Raw genomic sequence first — 13,933 nt, forward strand, 5'->3', positions numbered from 1 at the left:
CTTTTTTCGTGACCGGCAACGGATCGCAACCCTCAGTGTCGCGCCCGTACCGGACCGGGACCGGCAACGGGATCGCAACCCTCGGTGTTGCCCCCGCTCCTTGCTCAGCCAGTGAGCGGGAACTGGTCTGTATGTGGGATCCGAACCCTCGGCGGGAGCGCCGCCGCGCTTCCCAAGCGGTGCACTGTAGCAGTGCGCCACCGGGCCGGCCCCCACATATAAGTTTTTGTGTGAGAATAAGTTTTCATTTTTCTGGATTAAATGCCCAGGAGTGCAATGGTTGGGTTGTATGGTAGTTGTGTGTTTAGTTTTGTAAGAAACTAAACACAGGCTGTTTTCCATAGTGGTTGTTCCATTTTACATTCCCACCAGCAATGGATTCAATGTTGTTTAGTGTTATTTATCTGCTACTAAAAATAATCTATGTCCCACACTTTGGAAACACTGGAGCATAAGATAGATCAGAGTTTCTCAACCTTGGCAGCACTGGCATTTTGGGTCAGATAATTCTTTGTTGTAGGAGGGGTGTCTTGTGCATTATAAGATGTTTAGCAGCATGCCTGGCCTCTACCCACGAGATGCCAGTAGCCCCTCCCGATGTCCTAAGTTGTGACAATCAAAAATGTCTATAGCCATGCCAAGTGTTCACCAGGGGGCAAAATTGCCCTCAGTTCAAGACCAGTGGAGTAGATGGAGGGTAATAGTGGGAGGTAAGTTTGAAAAGATAAGTCGGAGCCAGATTATGGAAGGCTGTTTTGAATGCTGTGCTCAGAGGATTGGCCATGGAAGGCTTCTTAGTTGGGTAGTGATGTGAAGAGAGTTCTATAGGAATAAGATTCTGTCAATAGGATTGAGGGTGGAATGAAACAGAAGAAAGTTTGGAGGCCTAGAGATTCTTAGGATTTGGTGGTACAGGCAAAGTTAAGAAGACCTGAGTGAAAATAGTGGTAATGGAGAAAGGAAGCATCCTGGTCAGGATGAAGAATGTCAGATGGGGAATTTTCTTGGGAGTAGAATCTGGCTAAGGCCTCAGTCATTAGCAAAATTGATTGGTGCGAACTGCATTTTTTTGATTTACATTCCGTTGGAGCCTCAGAAACATGGTTCTATAAGAGAAAATAAGGAAGCAAAAGTCAGGAATAGTTTGTAACTATTCATCAATCTATGAATAATTGAACATTATATACTACTGATAATGTTAGAAATGTCTTAGGTATTTATTTTGATAACGTTTCACTCCTCCACATGTCTGATTTAATTCAGTCTTACTAATATTGATGGGGAAAGCCAGGCACAGAAGGCAGGGTAAATTGGCAGAAATTGCTCAGGAGAATTTGGAGTATAATCTGGCTTTCTCTCTATATATATTTCTCTGTAGCACTGTGCCTTTTAAACTGTAATATTTAATTACTATCTGTTAACACATTTCGTGTGGATATATTAGCTGCATATTAATTATGTATACGAAGTCTTATTTAAGTATCCAGAATTTTAGAAAACTCTCAGTTCTGTGAAGTAAACTTTTCATTGCTGATAGAATTATGAATTGGTGCAATGCTTTTGGAAAAAAGTGTGACAATACAAGAAGTTGAAAGATGTTTGTATTTAGTTCTAGACGTTTATTCTAGAGAAATCAACAGAAACAGTTACATATACAGAGATATTCATTGTAGTGTTTAATAGAGTTTGGAAATAAACGTACAGCATCTACAAGAGGAAATATCATGTACACATTAAAAAATATATTTGGGGCCGGCTAGGTGGCGCACTGGAGAGTGCGCCGCTTGGGAGCGCGGCGGTGCTCCCTCTGAGGGTTCGGATCCCATGTGGAGACCGGTTCCCGCTCACTGGCTGAGCGTGGTGCGGGCCTAACACCGAGGGTTGTGATCCCGTTACCGGTTAGTAAAAAAGACAAAAAGGAAAAAAAAAATATATATATATATATTTGGAAATATGCAGAACTGGTTATTCTTTTGAATGAGAATAGCTGTATGTAAACCGGTTAGTAAAAAAGACAAAAAGGGAAAAAAAAAAAAATATATATATTTGGAAATATGCAGAACTGGTTATTCTTTTGAATGAGAATAGCTGTATGTAATATAAGTATATGAAGTTCAACCTTGTGAAACTTAAAATTGTTGGATAGTAAGATGATGGGAGTTTTAAGTTACTTGAATTTTTTTTTTTTTTAAAATGACCGGTAAGGGGATCTTAAGCCTTGACTTGGTGTTGTCAGTACCACGCTCTCCCAAGTGAGCTAACTGGCCGTCCCTGTATAGGGATCTGAACCCATGGCCTTGGTGTTACCAGCACCGCACTCTCCCAAGTGAGTTATGGGCTGGCCCTAAGTTATTTTAATTTTTTAACATTCATATTTTAAAAATTTAAATCTATACTAGCTCTGAAGATGAAGTGGATGTGCTCTTACATGGAACTCCAGACCAAAAACGAAAACTCATCAGAGAATGTCTTACTGGAGAAAGTGAATCATCTAGTGAAGATGAATTTGAAAAAGAAATGGAAGCTGAATTAAATTCCACCATAAAAACAATGAAGGATAACTTATCCTCACTGGGAACAGGTAAACTTTTGGTTCAATTTTTATAAGCTTCATAAGGACAGGATGCTTATTTGTGTTCTTTTATGTCCCCAGGACAGTAGGTGCTTGATAAATATTTATTGAGTGAAGGAATAAATGTTTGGCAACCTCAGCCAGAGTTTGCTTTGATGACTATGAAACAACGTCCTGTGTTGTTGGAAAGAGACTATTTAATACTATATTAATACTATTTAATAGTAGATACTATTTACTTGCATAATTTCCTTTTGTAGTTTTACTCCAGGATTAAAAAAAAGACACATGCTTATAGAAGTATTTTTAGGGTTGCATGGTACTGGGATGGCAGACCTAATGATATGTCATTACAAATTCCTGTCTCATTTTGATACTTGGTCTTTTTTTTTGTTGAAATATATTATTTATAGATATTTATGGGTTACAGTCATATTTCAATACATGTATACAATGTGTGATGATCAAATCAGGGTAGTTAGCATATTCATCATTGCAGAACTTAATCATTTTTTTATGAGGTGAACACTTGATCTCCTCTCGTCTAGCCTTTTGATAACAGGCAGTAAATTATTGTTAATTATAGATGCCTAGCTTGAATAGTTGGTCTTTATTTAAAATGTACCGGACCTGAAACTGGTTTGTGAAAGTAGGACTCCTCAGCATTGGTTTCCATGTTGATATGCTGTGCCTTAACTGTGAAGAACTGAAAGCATATAATAATAAAAATAGTACTATTACTACTACTACTACTACTAGCACTAAAACTAAAGCAGATGTTAAGAGGAAGAATTAGGTCTCAGGCATGTGATAAAGTATAGGTTATGTCATGGTACTGGGCACAACTGGGTATAGGAAGCATGTGTCCTTGACTCATTCCCCTGCCTTTCTGTAGAGTTCTTATCCTCTTTTCCTCTAAAGTCCCTTAAAACAAGATGTTTATTCCCTGTTCTGCACAATATACTGCAAGACTGAAAGATAGACATATGTATGCTGGCAACCTGAAAATATGGCTTTTCTATTTAATTAGATTTGTGGGAGGGGAGAGAATAATTTTCTCATGATTTGGAATACTAATCAAGGAAGGTCAGTTCTCTGTAATTGCATGTGCATAGAAATTAAGTCATTGATGTAAAAATATTTTACCATCCAGATGAGATTGTGAATGAGTTGATACTGCTTTGAGGGGATGGAAGAATATATGGAGTGTTTTTTCTTGTGAATTATGTATGGTTTAGACCGTAAACGTTACTTCTGATTTGAATAGGGTCTTCCTCAGGAAATGGGAAAGTTGGAACAGCTCCAACAAAGTACTATGATGATATATATTTTGATTCTGATTCTGAGGATGAAGACAAAGCAGGTAAGTGACATATTTACCAAGTTTAGCAGTCATAGTTTATGAAAAAGGTTTACCTAACAATTTGCTTTTTTTGGTGGCTGCCCGGTACGGGGATCTGAGCCCATGACCTCGGTGTTATAAGGCTGTGCTCTAACCAATTGAGCTAACTGGTCAGCCCCATAACGATTATTTGATATTAGGATTTCCCTTTGAGTTTTATTTTTAGGAAATTGCAGGCCGTTGATGTGAAAGCAAAAGCAGGATTGTTTAATAAGAAAAACTGGGGATGAAGATATGGCACCAACTGTGGTGCTGCATGGGGCATACCTGGGGAGAGGGAGAGTGTGTCCCAGTGAGATACTTCTCCTCCTCAGGGCTTTTGGCCCCCTTCTCCTTTTAGATTCATAAGAGCAATATTTGTTTTCCCATCTGCAAATAATTTCTATATTTTTACTCTCCTGCAGAATTTTTCCTAACTTGTTGGAAATAACTAATTTAATTATATCAGGAATTACACTGAAATACACAAATAACAAATTTATGTGGTAAAGAACAATTTTATATTTCTATGTATTATTACTTACATATGACCTGCTAGAGTACATTTAAAAAGTCTAGTGTATGTGGATGACCAATTTTTTGTCATACCTTCTTAAAAATTTTTTTTCTGATTTCAGTAGCATTTTATGTGTGGGAACTTGTGGAGAGTTTATACATTAAAATGGTTTCTGGGATGGCTGGTTAGCTCAGCTGGTTAGAATGTGGTACTGATAACACTAGTGTTTGACCCTATACCAGCCAGCTGCCTCCTGCCCTCCCCCCCCCAAAAAAAAAAAACCCCAAAAACCAACCACAAAAGAAAAATAGTTTCTATTCTTGGTTTGTTTTCAGTGGACTCTTTGAGACTCTGAATTCTCATTCTTTGAACCCAGTCCTTGAGATACCAAGTTTTGGTGAAGAAACAGTTTTTGCCTTTTCTGTCATCTTTGTTTTAGTGCCTTGTTTTAACCTCTTTTTTTTTTTTTTTTTGGTGGCTGGCCAGTATGGGGATCCAGCCCTGTGATCTTCATGTTATAAGGCTGCACTCTAACCAACTGAGCTAACTGGCCAGGCTTTAGTGCCCGGTGAATTGGACAAGAACTTTATTTGCAAGAATGGCTTTTATAAGCTTTTTAGGAAAATATAAATAGAATAAATATGTAGCTTCGGAAATGGGATTCTTCATTCTATATTAAAGATTTCTGAACTTAAGACATGATACTTACTTATATCCTTAACATTTTCAAAATTAGCACTGGTGACCAAGAAAAAAAAGAACAAACGACACAGGATTCTGACAAATGATGAATTACTATATGATCCTGAAAAAGATAACAGAGATCAGGCCTGGGTTGATGCACAGAGAATGGGGTAAGAACTTAAATTTAACATTTAGAATCTTTAGGAAAAAATGATTTAAAGATGATTTTCACCACATTCACATTTTGAATGTATGTGTATATGTATATACACACACACAAAGAACTTTGAGAAAAAAACTGCTGAATAGTTTATTTTGAAAATAACCAGCAAATTTCAGACAATTGATTTTTAAAAACTTGTTGAATCAAACTACTCTAGTCAGTTTCTCTATTCTAGAAACAAAACTGACTTTTTTCAAACAGACACAATTTTAAATTACTTTGAAATGAAGAGTTTATGTGGATGAAGAGTGGATGTTATGTTTAAGCACCTGAATTATTCTTTTAACTATTTACAAATTTGATTTTTAAAAATTGAGGTGAAATTCACATAACATAAAATTAATCTTTTTTTTTTTTTTTTTTTTTTTTGGTGGCTGGCCAGTATGGAGATCTGAACCCTTGACCTTGGTGTTATAACACTGTGTTGTAACCAATTGAACTAACTGGCCAGCCCTAAAGTTAACCATTTTAAAGTGAACAATTCAGTGGTATTTCATACCATCACAGTGTAGGGAAGCCACCACCTCTATCTAGTTTCAAATCGTTTTCATCATTCCAAGAGGAAACCCTTGTACCATCAAGTAGTTTCCCTTCCCCCACCCTGCCCCCCCAACCTGGTAATCACTGGATCTGTGTTCTATCTCTATAGACTTAACATATTCTGGATATTTCATGTAAACAGGATATACAACATGTGACCTTTTATATCTGGCTTCTTTCACTGAGCATAATGTTTTTGAGGTTCATCTATGTTGTAGCATGTATTAGTACTTCTTTCATTTTTATGACTGAATGATGTGTAATTGTATGTTTATAACACAATTTGTTTATCCACTCATCCATTGAGGGAAATTTGGGTTGTTTCCACTTTTGACTGCTGTGAATAGTGTTGCTGTGAACATCTGTTTCAGTCCCTGCTTTCATTTATTTTGGGTCTATACCTAGGAGTGGAATTGCTGGATCATATGCTAATTCTATATTTAACTTTTTTTTTTTTCCTTTTTGTCTTTTTTACTGACTGGTAACGGGATCGCAACCCTCGGTGTCGCGCCCGTACCGGGGACCGGAAACGGGATCGCAACCCTCGGTGTTGCGCCCGCACCGCGCTCAGCCAGTGAGCGGGAACCAGTCTCCACATAGGATCCGTGTTTTTGAGGTTCATCTATGTTGTAGCATGTATTAGTACTTCTTTCATTTTTATGACTGAATGATGTGTAATTGTATGTTTATAACACAATTTGTTTATCCACTCATCCATTGAGGGAAATTTGGGTTGTTTCCACTTTTGACTACTGTGAATAGTGTTGCTGTGAACATCTGTTTCAGTCCCTGCTTTCATTTATTTTGGGTCTATACCTAGGAGTGGAATTGCTGGATCATATGCTAATTCTATATTTAACTTTTTTTTTTTTTCCTTTTTGTCTTTTTTACTGACCGGTAACGGGATCGCAACCCTCGGTGTCGCGCCCGCACTGCGCTCAGCCAGTGAGCGGGAACCGGTCTCCACATGGGATCCGAACCCTCGGCGGGAGCGCCACCGCCCTCCCAACCGGCGCACTTCTCCAGTGCACCACCGGGCCGGCCCTCTATATTTAACTTTTTAAGGAATCACTGAACTATTTTCCACAGTGGTTGTGAACTAGCAATATACGACAGTTTCTGATTTTGATATAAGGTTGATTAAAACTGAAAGCTAGGCAACTTATCACCATTACCCAGTGCTTCCCCAACTTGGCTGTGCTTCACAATCACCTGGGGAGATTGAAATGCAGACCCTTGAGCCCTACACTAGGAGGTTTTGATCAGCTGAGGCGGGGTCCAGGAATCTGTATTTTTCAATTCTGGAGAGATTGATGTTGGTGTGGGGGTCTTTGCACACCACCTTTTAGCTTCTACTCTCCCACTTTGTCTTTTTCCCTCACCCTGTTTCACCCATGCACTGTCTTCAACTGCTCCTTGTGTTTATTTAATAAATATTTTTTGATTACCCACAGTGTGAAATTAACATTTTAGGTGCTATGAGTGATATTGAGATGGTCAAGGAGCTTACAGTCTACCTCCTGATTCTGGTAAAAAAATTTGTCAGTGAAGTAAGATAGAATGTATTTTTGTTATTATATAATCTTGAGAAGAAATAACGTTTTTTTGACTTGTAATTTACATTCCTGCATCAAACAGCCTTTTAAGACCACAGAAACCAATTTCAAATAATGAATTCACTACATTTCAGGTACCACAATTTTTGTTATTTGGGTCTTCTTTCTCTTTTTTTAGTTAGTCTAGCTAATGGTTTGTCTTGTTTATCTTCTCAAAAAGTCAACTTTTTTGGGGGGGTGATCTTTTGTATTTTTTTTGGTCTCTATTTCATATAGTTCTGCTCTCATCTTGATTGTTTCTTTCCATCTAATTTTGGGATTGGATTGTTCTTGTATTTCTAATTCTTTGAGGTGTAACATTAGGTTGTTTATTTGAAGTATTTCTATTGTTTTGAGGTAAGCATTTATTGCAATAAAACTTTCCTGTTAGAGGCCGGCCCGTGGCTCACTCGGTAGAGTGCAGTGCTCATAACACCAAGGCCACGGGTTCGGATCCTATATAGGGATGGCCGGTTTGCTCACTAGCTGAGCGTGGTGCTGACAACACCAAGCCAAGGGTTGAGATCCCCTTACCAGTCATCTTTTAAAACAAACAAACAAACAAACAAACAAACACAAAAAAACTTTCCTGTTAGTACTGCTATTGCAGTATCCCATAGGTTTTGGTGTGTTGTGTCTGTATTTTCATTAGTTTCAAGAAAAATTTTTTTTTTTTTTTTTTAAAGATGACCGGTAAGGGGATATTAACCCTTGACTTGGTGTTGTCAGCACCATGCTCAGCCAGTGATTTTTTTTTAAAGATGACCGGTAAGGGGAGATTAACCCTTGACTTGGTGTTGTCAGCACCATGCTCAGCCAGTGAGCGAACCGGCCATCCCTATATGGGATCCGAACCCGGGGCCTTGGTGTTATCAGCACCACACTCTCCCGAGTGAGCCACGGGCCGGCCCTCAAGAAATTTTTTGATGTCCTGTTTAATTTCTTAATTGACCCATTGGTCTTTCAGAAGCATTTTATTTAATTTCCATGTATTTGTATGGCTTCCAAAGTCTCGCTTGTTATTGATTTCTAGTTTTAATCCGTTGTGGTCTGAAAAGATACTTGAAATTATTTCAGTTTTTAAAAATTTGTTGAGACTTGATTTGTGACTTATCATGTAGTTTATCCTGGAGAATGTTCCATGTGCTGATGAGAAGAAAGTATATTCTGTAGTTGTTGGATGAAATTTTCTGTAGATGTCTGCCAAATCCAACTGGTCTAAAGTGTAGTTTCAATCCTGTGTTTCTCTGTTGATTTGCTGCCTACATGATCTGTTCAGTGTTGAGAGGGTTGTGAGGTCCCCAACTATTGTATTAGGTCTATCTCTCTCTTTAGGTCTAATAGTGTTTGTTTTATATATCTGGGTGATCCAATGTTGGGTGTATATACATTTATGAATGTTATATCCTCTTGCTAGATAGATCCCTTTATCATAATTTAATGACCATCTTTGTCTCTTTTTATAGTTTTTGGCTTATAATCTATTTTATCTGATATAAGAATAGCTGATCTGTCTCGTTTTTGGTTTCCATTTGTGTGGTACATCTTTTCCAACCCATCACTGTTAGTCTGTGTGAGTTTTTACAGGTGAGGTGAGTTTCTTGTAGGCAGCATATAGTTGGGCCTAGTTTTTTAATCTATTCAGAGTTTGTCTTTTGAGTGGGGAATTCAATTCATTTACATTTAGAGTTGTTATTGAAAGGTACTGTCTTCTGGCATTATATTGATTCTCATATGGTTCTTTTAAATATCTTTTGTTCCTTTCTTTTCCTTTTATAGTTTGTCTTCAGTGGTTGTTGGTTTTTTGAGGTGGTGAGATATAGTTTCTTTTTCTTCCTTGGTTACCTATCTGCTCTACCAGTGTGTATTAGTTAGTCCTTTCCTGTTGCTTATAACAAAGTACGTGAAACTGGGTAATTTATAAAGAAGACGAAATTTATTGCTTACAGTTTCTGAGGCTGGGAAGTCTGAAATCCAGGGAACATGTCTGATGAGAGCCTTGCTGGTGGCTACAGTGATGGCAGAGTATCACATTGAGAAAATCTCCTCATTTACCCTCCTTTTAAAGCCCCCCAAACCATGCCCATGACCACCCTTTTCAGTCCATTCACTACTGTATGGCCCTGCAATCTAATCACCTCTTCAAGGCCCCACCTTTCAATTACCATAATAGGATTTCCCACCCTCAACAGTTACAGTGGGGATTAAGCCCTCAGTGAGGTTGGGGGTGCATCTAATCTACAGTACAGTGGGTTTTGTTCTTTTTTGTGCATTCATGGTGGTGATTATCAGTTTTTTTTAACTCCAGATGCAGGACTCCTTTGAGGATTTCTTGTAGGGCTGGTTGTGTGGTGGTGAACTCCTGCAGTTTTTGTTTGTCTGGGAAATGTACTATTTCTCCTTCATTTCTGAAGGATAGCCTTGCTGGTGTAGTTTTTTTGCTGGCAGTTTTTTTCTTCTAGTACTTTGAATATATCATCCTATTCTCTTCTGGCCTGTAAAATTTTTGTTGAGAAATCTGCTGTTAGTCTGATGGTGGCTTCATTATAGGTGACTTGATGCTTTTGTCTTGCTGTTTTTAGGTTTCTCTCTTTATCTCTGACTTTTGCCAGTTCAACTACAGTGTGTCTCAGAGAGAACCTTTTTGGATTGGATCTGTTTGGGGATCTTAGAGCCTCTTAGATCTGAAATTCTGTCTCTATTCCAATACCTGGGAAGTTTTCTGCTATTATTTCATTGAACAGGTTTTCAGTGCCTTTCCTTTGTTCTCCCCTTCTGGAATACCCATGATTTGGATGTTTGTGTGCTTAAGGTTGTCTGATAGCTCTTGTAGATTTTTTTCATTTTTTTTTTCCTTTTTGTCTTTTTTACTGACCGGTAATGGGATCGCAACCCTCGGTGTTGCACCCGCACCGCGCTCAGCCAGTGAGCTGGAACCAGTCTCCACATGGGATCCGAATCCTCGGCGGGAGCGCTGCCGCGCTCCCAAGCGGTGCACTCTCCAGTGCGCCACTGGGCCGGCCCGAGATTTTTTTCATTTTTAAAAATCCTTTTTTTTTGGATCCACCTGAGTTGTTTCAAAAAGATTGTCTTTGGGATCAGAAATTCTTTCTTCTGCGTGCTGCTTAAGCTCTTCGTTGTATTTTTTATTTTATTGAATGAATCCTTCAGTTCCAGGAGTTCTCCTACATTCTATTCTATTCTATTATTTACTTATTTATTTATATTTTATTTTATTTTATTTATTATTATTATTATTTTTTGGCTGGGTGGTGCAGGGAACTAAACCCCAGGTGTTATAAGGCCATGCTCTAACTGAGTCTTCTGGCCAGCCCTGCTACAAGCTATTTTAAGGTATCAGTTTGTAAATTTCCTTCTTCATATCCTGGATAGTCTTTCTCAGTTCTTTGTGTCATATATCTGAGTCTTCTTGTATCTCATTGAGTTTCCTTGAGATTGTTGATCGAAATTCCTTTTGAGTCATTTGAAAGGTTTCCTGCTGTTTGGGGGTCTGGTGTTTGAGAATTGTTGTATTCCTTTGGTGGTGTCATATTTTCTTGTTTTTTCATATTTCTAATATCCCTACGTTGATGTCTGGTCATCTGGTGGAGGAGTTGCTTCTTCTGTTATCCTGCCATGGCTTTTGAGGAGAGAGACTCCCTTCTGTATTTTATATTGACTGTTGGGTAGGGTGTTTTAGTTTTGGTTCCAGGTAGACACAGTAGTGTGGTCTCTGTGTGGTTAGTTCAACCATATTCAACATTGTAGTTGTGTCTTAGTGCCTCCGTTCCCTAGGTGCTGGGACACCTTGTAGTTGGTTGTCAAAGTGAGTGACACTGTGTTGGGTTGTTGAGAATGTAGGCAAGATCTAGCATTCTTGAGAGAAGAGCCTGGGTGCCCTGTTGCTCCTTGGCCAAGGTGGGTGACCCTGGGCAGATTTGCTGGCACCCTGGCTAGTATTCCATGACCCCGATAGGTGCATTGGGGTGTACCGAAGCTCCTCAGCTTGAATGGGTGACCCTGGGTGGGGTTTCTCTTTCTGCTTTCCTGCAGGTAAAGGTGGGTGACCCTGGGCAGATTTGCTGGCACCCTGGCTAGTATTCCATGACCCCGATAGGTGCATTGGGGTGTACCAAAGCTCCTCAGCTTGAATGGGTGACCCTGGGTGGGGTTTCTCTTTCTGCTTTCCTGCAGGTAGAAGCTTCTCCTGGGACCTTGCTTCTCCCTCTTTCCTCCTGCCTAGTAAAACACAGGAACACCTGGGTCTGGGTGAGGCGGAACTGTTGACACCTGGGATAGGTGTTGGTGGGGAATGGGATGGACTGCTGTTTGGGGAGAAGGATGATCATGGTGGCAGTGCTCTGGGGCCAGGTGGTCATGATGGAGACAGCTGCAAGGTTGTGCTTTCCTCTACAGTTCCACATCTGGACTGCCAAGGGCAGAGCTGCTGAGCCACTTCTCAAGAAGTGGGTGAGGCCACTAGGCGGGGCTGCAGTGAAGTGGTCTGTTCAGCTTCCTCTGGGCAGTGTGCAGGGCCAATAGGCAGTCCTGCAGTGAAGGGCCTGGTGCAGCCACTTCTGGGACTGTTGGCTAGGCTGGTGGGTGGAACTCTTCAGGTTGGAGCCACCTGGCCACTTCTCTGGGAGGGGTGGATGCATTTTATTCCACAGGCCTGAGGGCATATTTGTTAGGGTAGAGACCCATGACCTGTTTTTCAGATTTGGGGGCTCAGGTGCACACAAATCAGTCAGCTGGTGGGGTTGCAGGTAGGGGGAGGATTTGGAGGTGGTCTGCCTGAGGAGGGTCTGCCTGTCTGATTTCTGGCGGGGGATGTGGTGGGTGTGTCAATTCAGCAGGACTAGAGTTGACTTGCCACACTGTAGAACAGAGTCACAGTGGCTGTGATCCCAGGCTTCAGGCTGCCAAGGTCAGGGCATTATTGCCTCTCCTGTGAATGTGTTGGATGGAGGGCAGAGCCTTAAGGCTGAGAAAGCACCATGACTACTGGTCCCAGGGCAGGGCGTGCTACTGCAAGATGGCACCTTCCCACATAGGCTTGGGTCCTGAAGGTGGGGGGTGGGGAGTGCACAGTTTGTGCCAGTGTTCTAGAGTGTTGCAGTGTGTATTTTCTAGGATGTTCCCCACACTTGGCTCTGGGCTTGTCGTGCTAAAGGATCTGTAGGCCTCTCTGGTGAGGATGGGGGTGGATGTGGGTACATTGCCTGCCTTTTCACCACAAGGGAAAATTCTTCCTGTGCCAGTCCCAGTGACAGCTGAGGCTGTGTGCCTGTCTCTCCTCTCTGTGCTACCATCTTGGGTGTTTGTGTTCCACAGCGATCTCACCTGTCTCCTGCTTCACTCTCCCGCTGATGCTCCTGTCAGTATTCAGCTGTCTATTCATTGTTCTGGTCCTTTTCTATGGGAGGAATGTGCCCTGGGCACCTCTAGTCTGCCATCTTGCCTCACCTTCCCTTGTTCTTGTTTTTATTGAGCACTTCCTTACTTTCTGGCACTACAAGATGCTTCAGGTTCATCCTGTATGCCACATCCTAGAACCAGCGATTTCTCTGAGAAGTACTTTTTTTGGAGAGTGACATTAGAAACCAAGATCTGGCTTTTGTGTGTGTCTCTACTCCCTACATCTTGTTCTTTTTTTGTTCTAGTTATCATTATTTTGGACTGCAGAGGCCACGTCAACAACAGCCTGTTCCAAACAGCGATGCTGTCTTGAATTGTCCTGCCTGCATGACCACACTGTGTCTTGATTGCCAAAGGTAATGGATGAAGGGTAAACACACATGCACAGAGAACCCATCACTAATCTTTACACAAATAAGTTTGGTTATACGTAGTTCTATCAAAAGTAGCTTTTCTAATAAAGCACTTGTCAGTGCTAATAATGATTCAGTGAAACTGTGTATACATGCATATTTTGTGAAATGACATAATCTCTTAAAGGAAAAATCATTTCTCAGTACTTCCTAACACTAGATGTGTGGATTTTTTTTGTTCTACTGCACCAAGCAGTTCTCCAATTCTCTGCAGACACCAGTTGGTTGTCCTACAATTTATTTTAATTCTGATTACATGGAATTAGTGTAGACCCCACAGGTTAAGCTCAGTTTCAGAGGCCATTTGCAAGTAGTATGTTCCCACATTACCTACACTTCAATCCAACGTGGCTGCAAATTGAATGTTACCATGTTATAAAGGATACAAATGAACAGCCAGGTGAAGAGGTACTTAGGGCAAGGTTTCGAAGGGTTTAGAGTGGAGGAAATTCTGTCCCTGTGGAGTTTTTGGGTGTGACATGTGGATCTGTTCACCAACCTGGAAGCTCTCTGAAATCCTTCCTTTAGGGTTTCTATGGAGGTTCCGTTACGTAGGCATGATTGGTTAAATCACTAGCCACTGGTGATTA

General features: G+C 40.4%; 1 protein-coding gene across 1 annotated transcript in view; it reads left to right on the top strand.

Moving 5' to 3' along the window:
- LOC103582287 (E2F-associated phosphoprotein) overlaps positions 1–13,311 on the top strand; it is a 16,964-nt gene extending 3,653 nt beyond the window's left edge. Inside the window, exons 2-5 of the mRNA XM_008563929.1 lie at positions 2,400–2,581; positions 3,840–3,935; positions 5,207–5,324; positions 13,176–13,311. Coding sequence (XP_008562151.1) covers positions 2,400–2,581; positions 3,840–3,935; positions 5,207–5,324; positions 13,176–13,290 — 511 coding nt within the window. The 3' untranslated portion in view covers positions 13,291–13,311. The remainder of the gene's footprint in view (positions 1–2,399; positions 2,582–3,839; positions 3,936–5,206; positions 5,325–13,175) is intronic.
- Positions 13,312–13,933: the final 622 nt, after the last annotated feature.

The sequence above is a fragment of the Galeopterus variegatus genome, unplaced genomic scaffold, assembly GCF_000696425.1.
Source record: "Galeopterus variegatus unplaced genomic scaffold, G_variegatus-3.0.2 Scaffold15555, whole genome shotgun sequence".
NCBI classification, from domain to species: domain Eukaryota; kingdom Metazoa; phylum Chordata; class Mammalia; order Dermoptera; family Cynocephalidae; genus Galeopterus; species Galeopterus variegatus.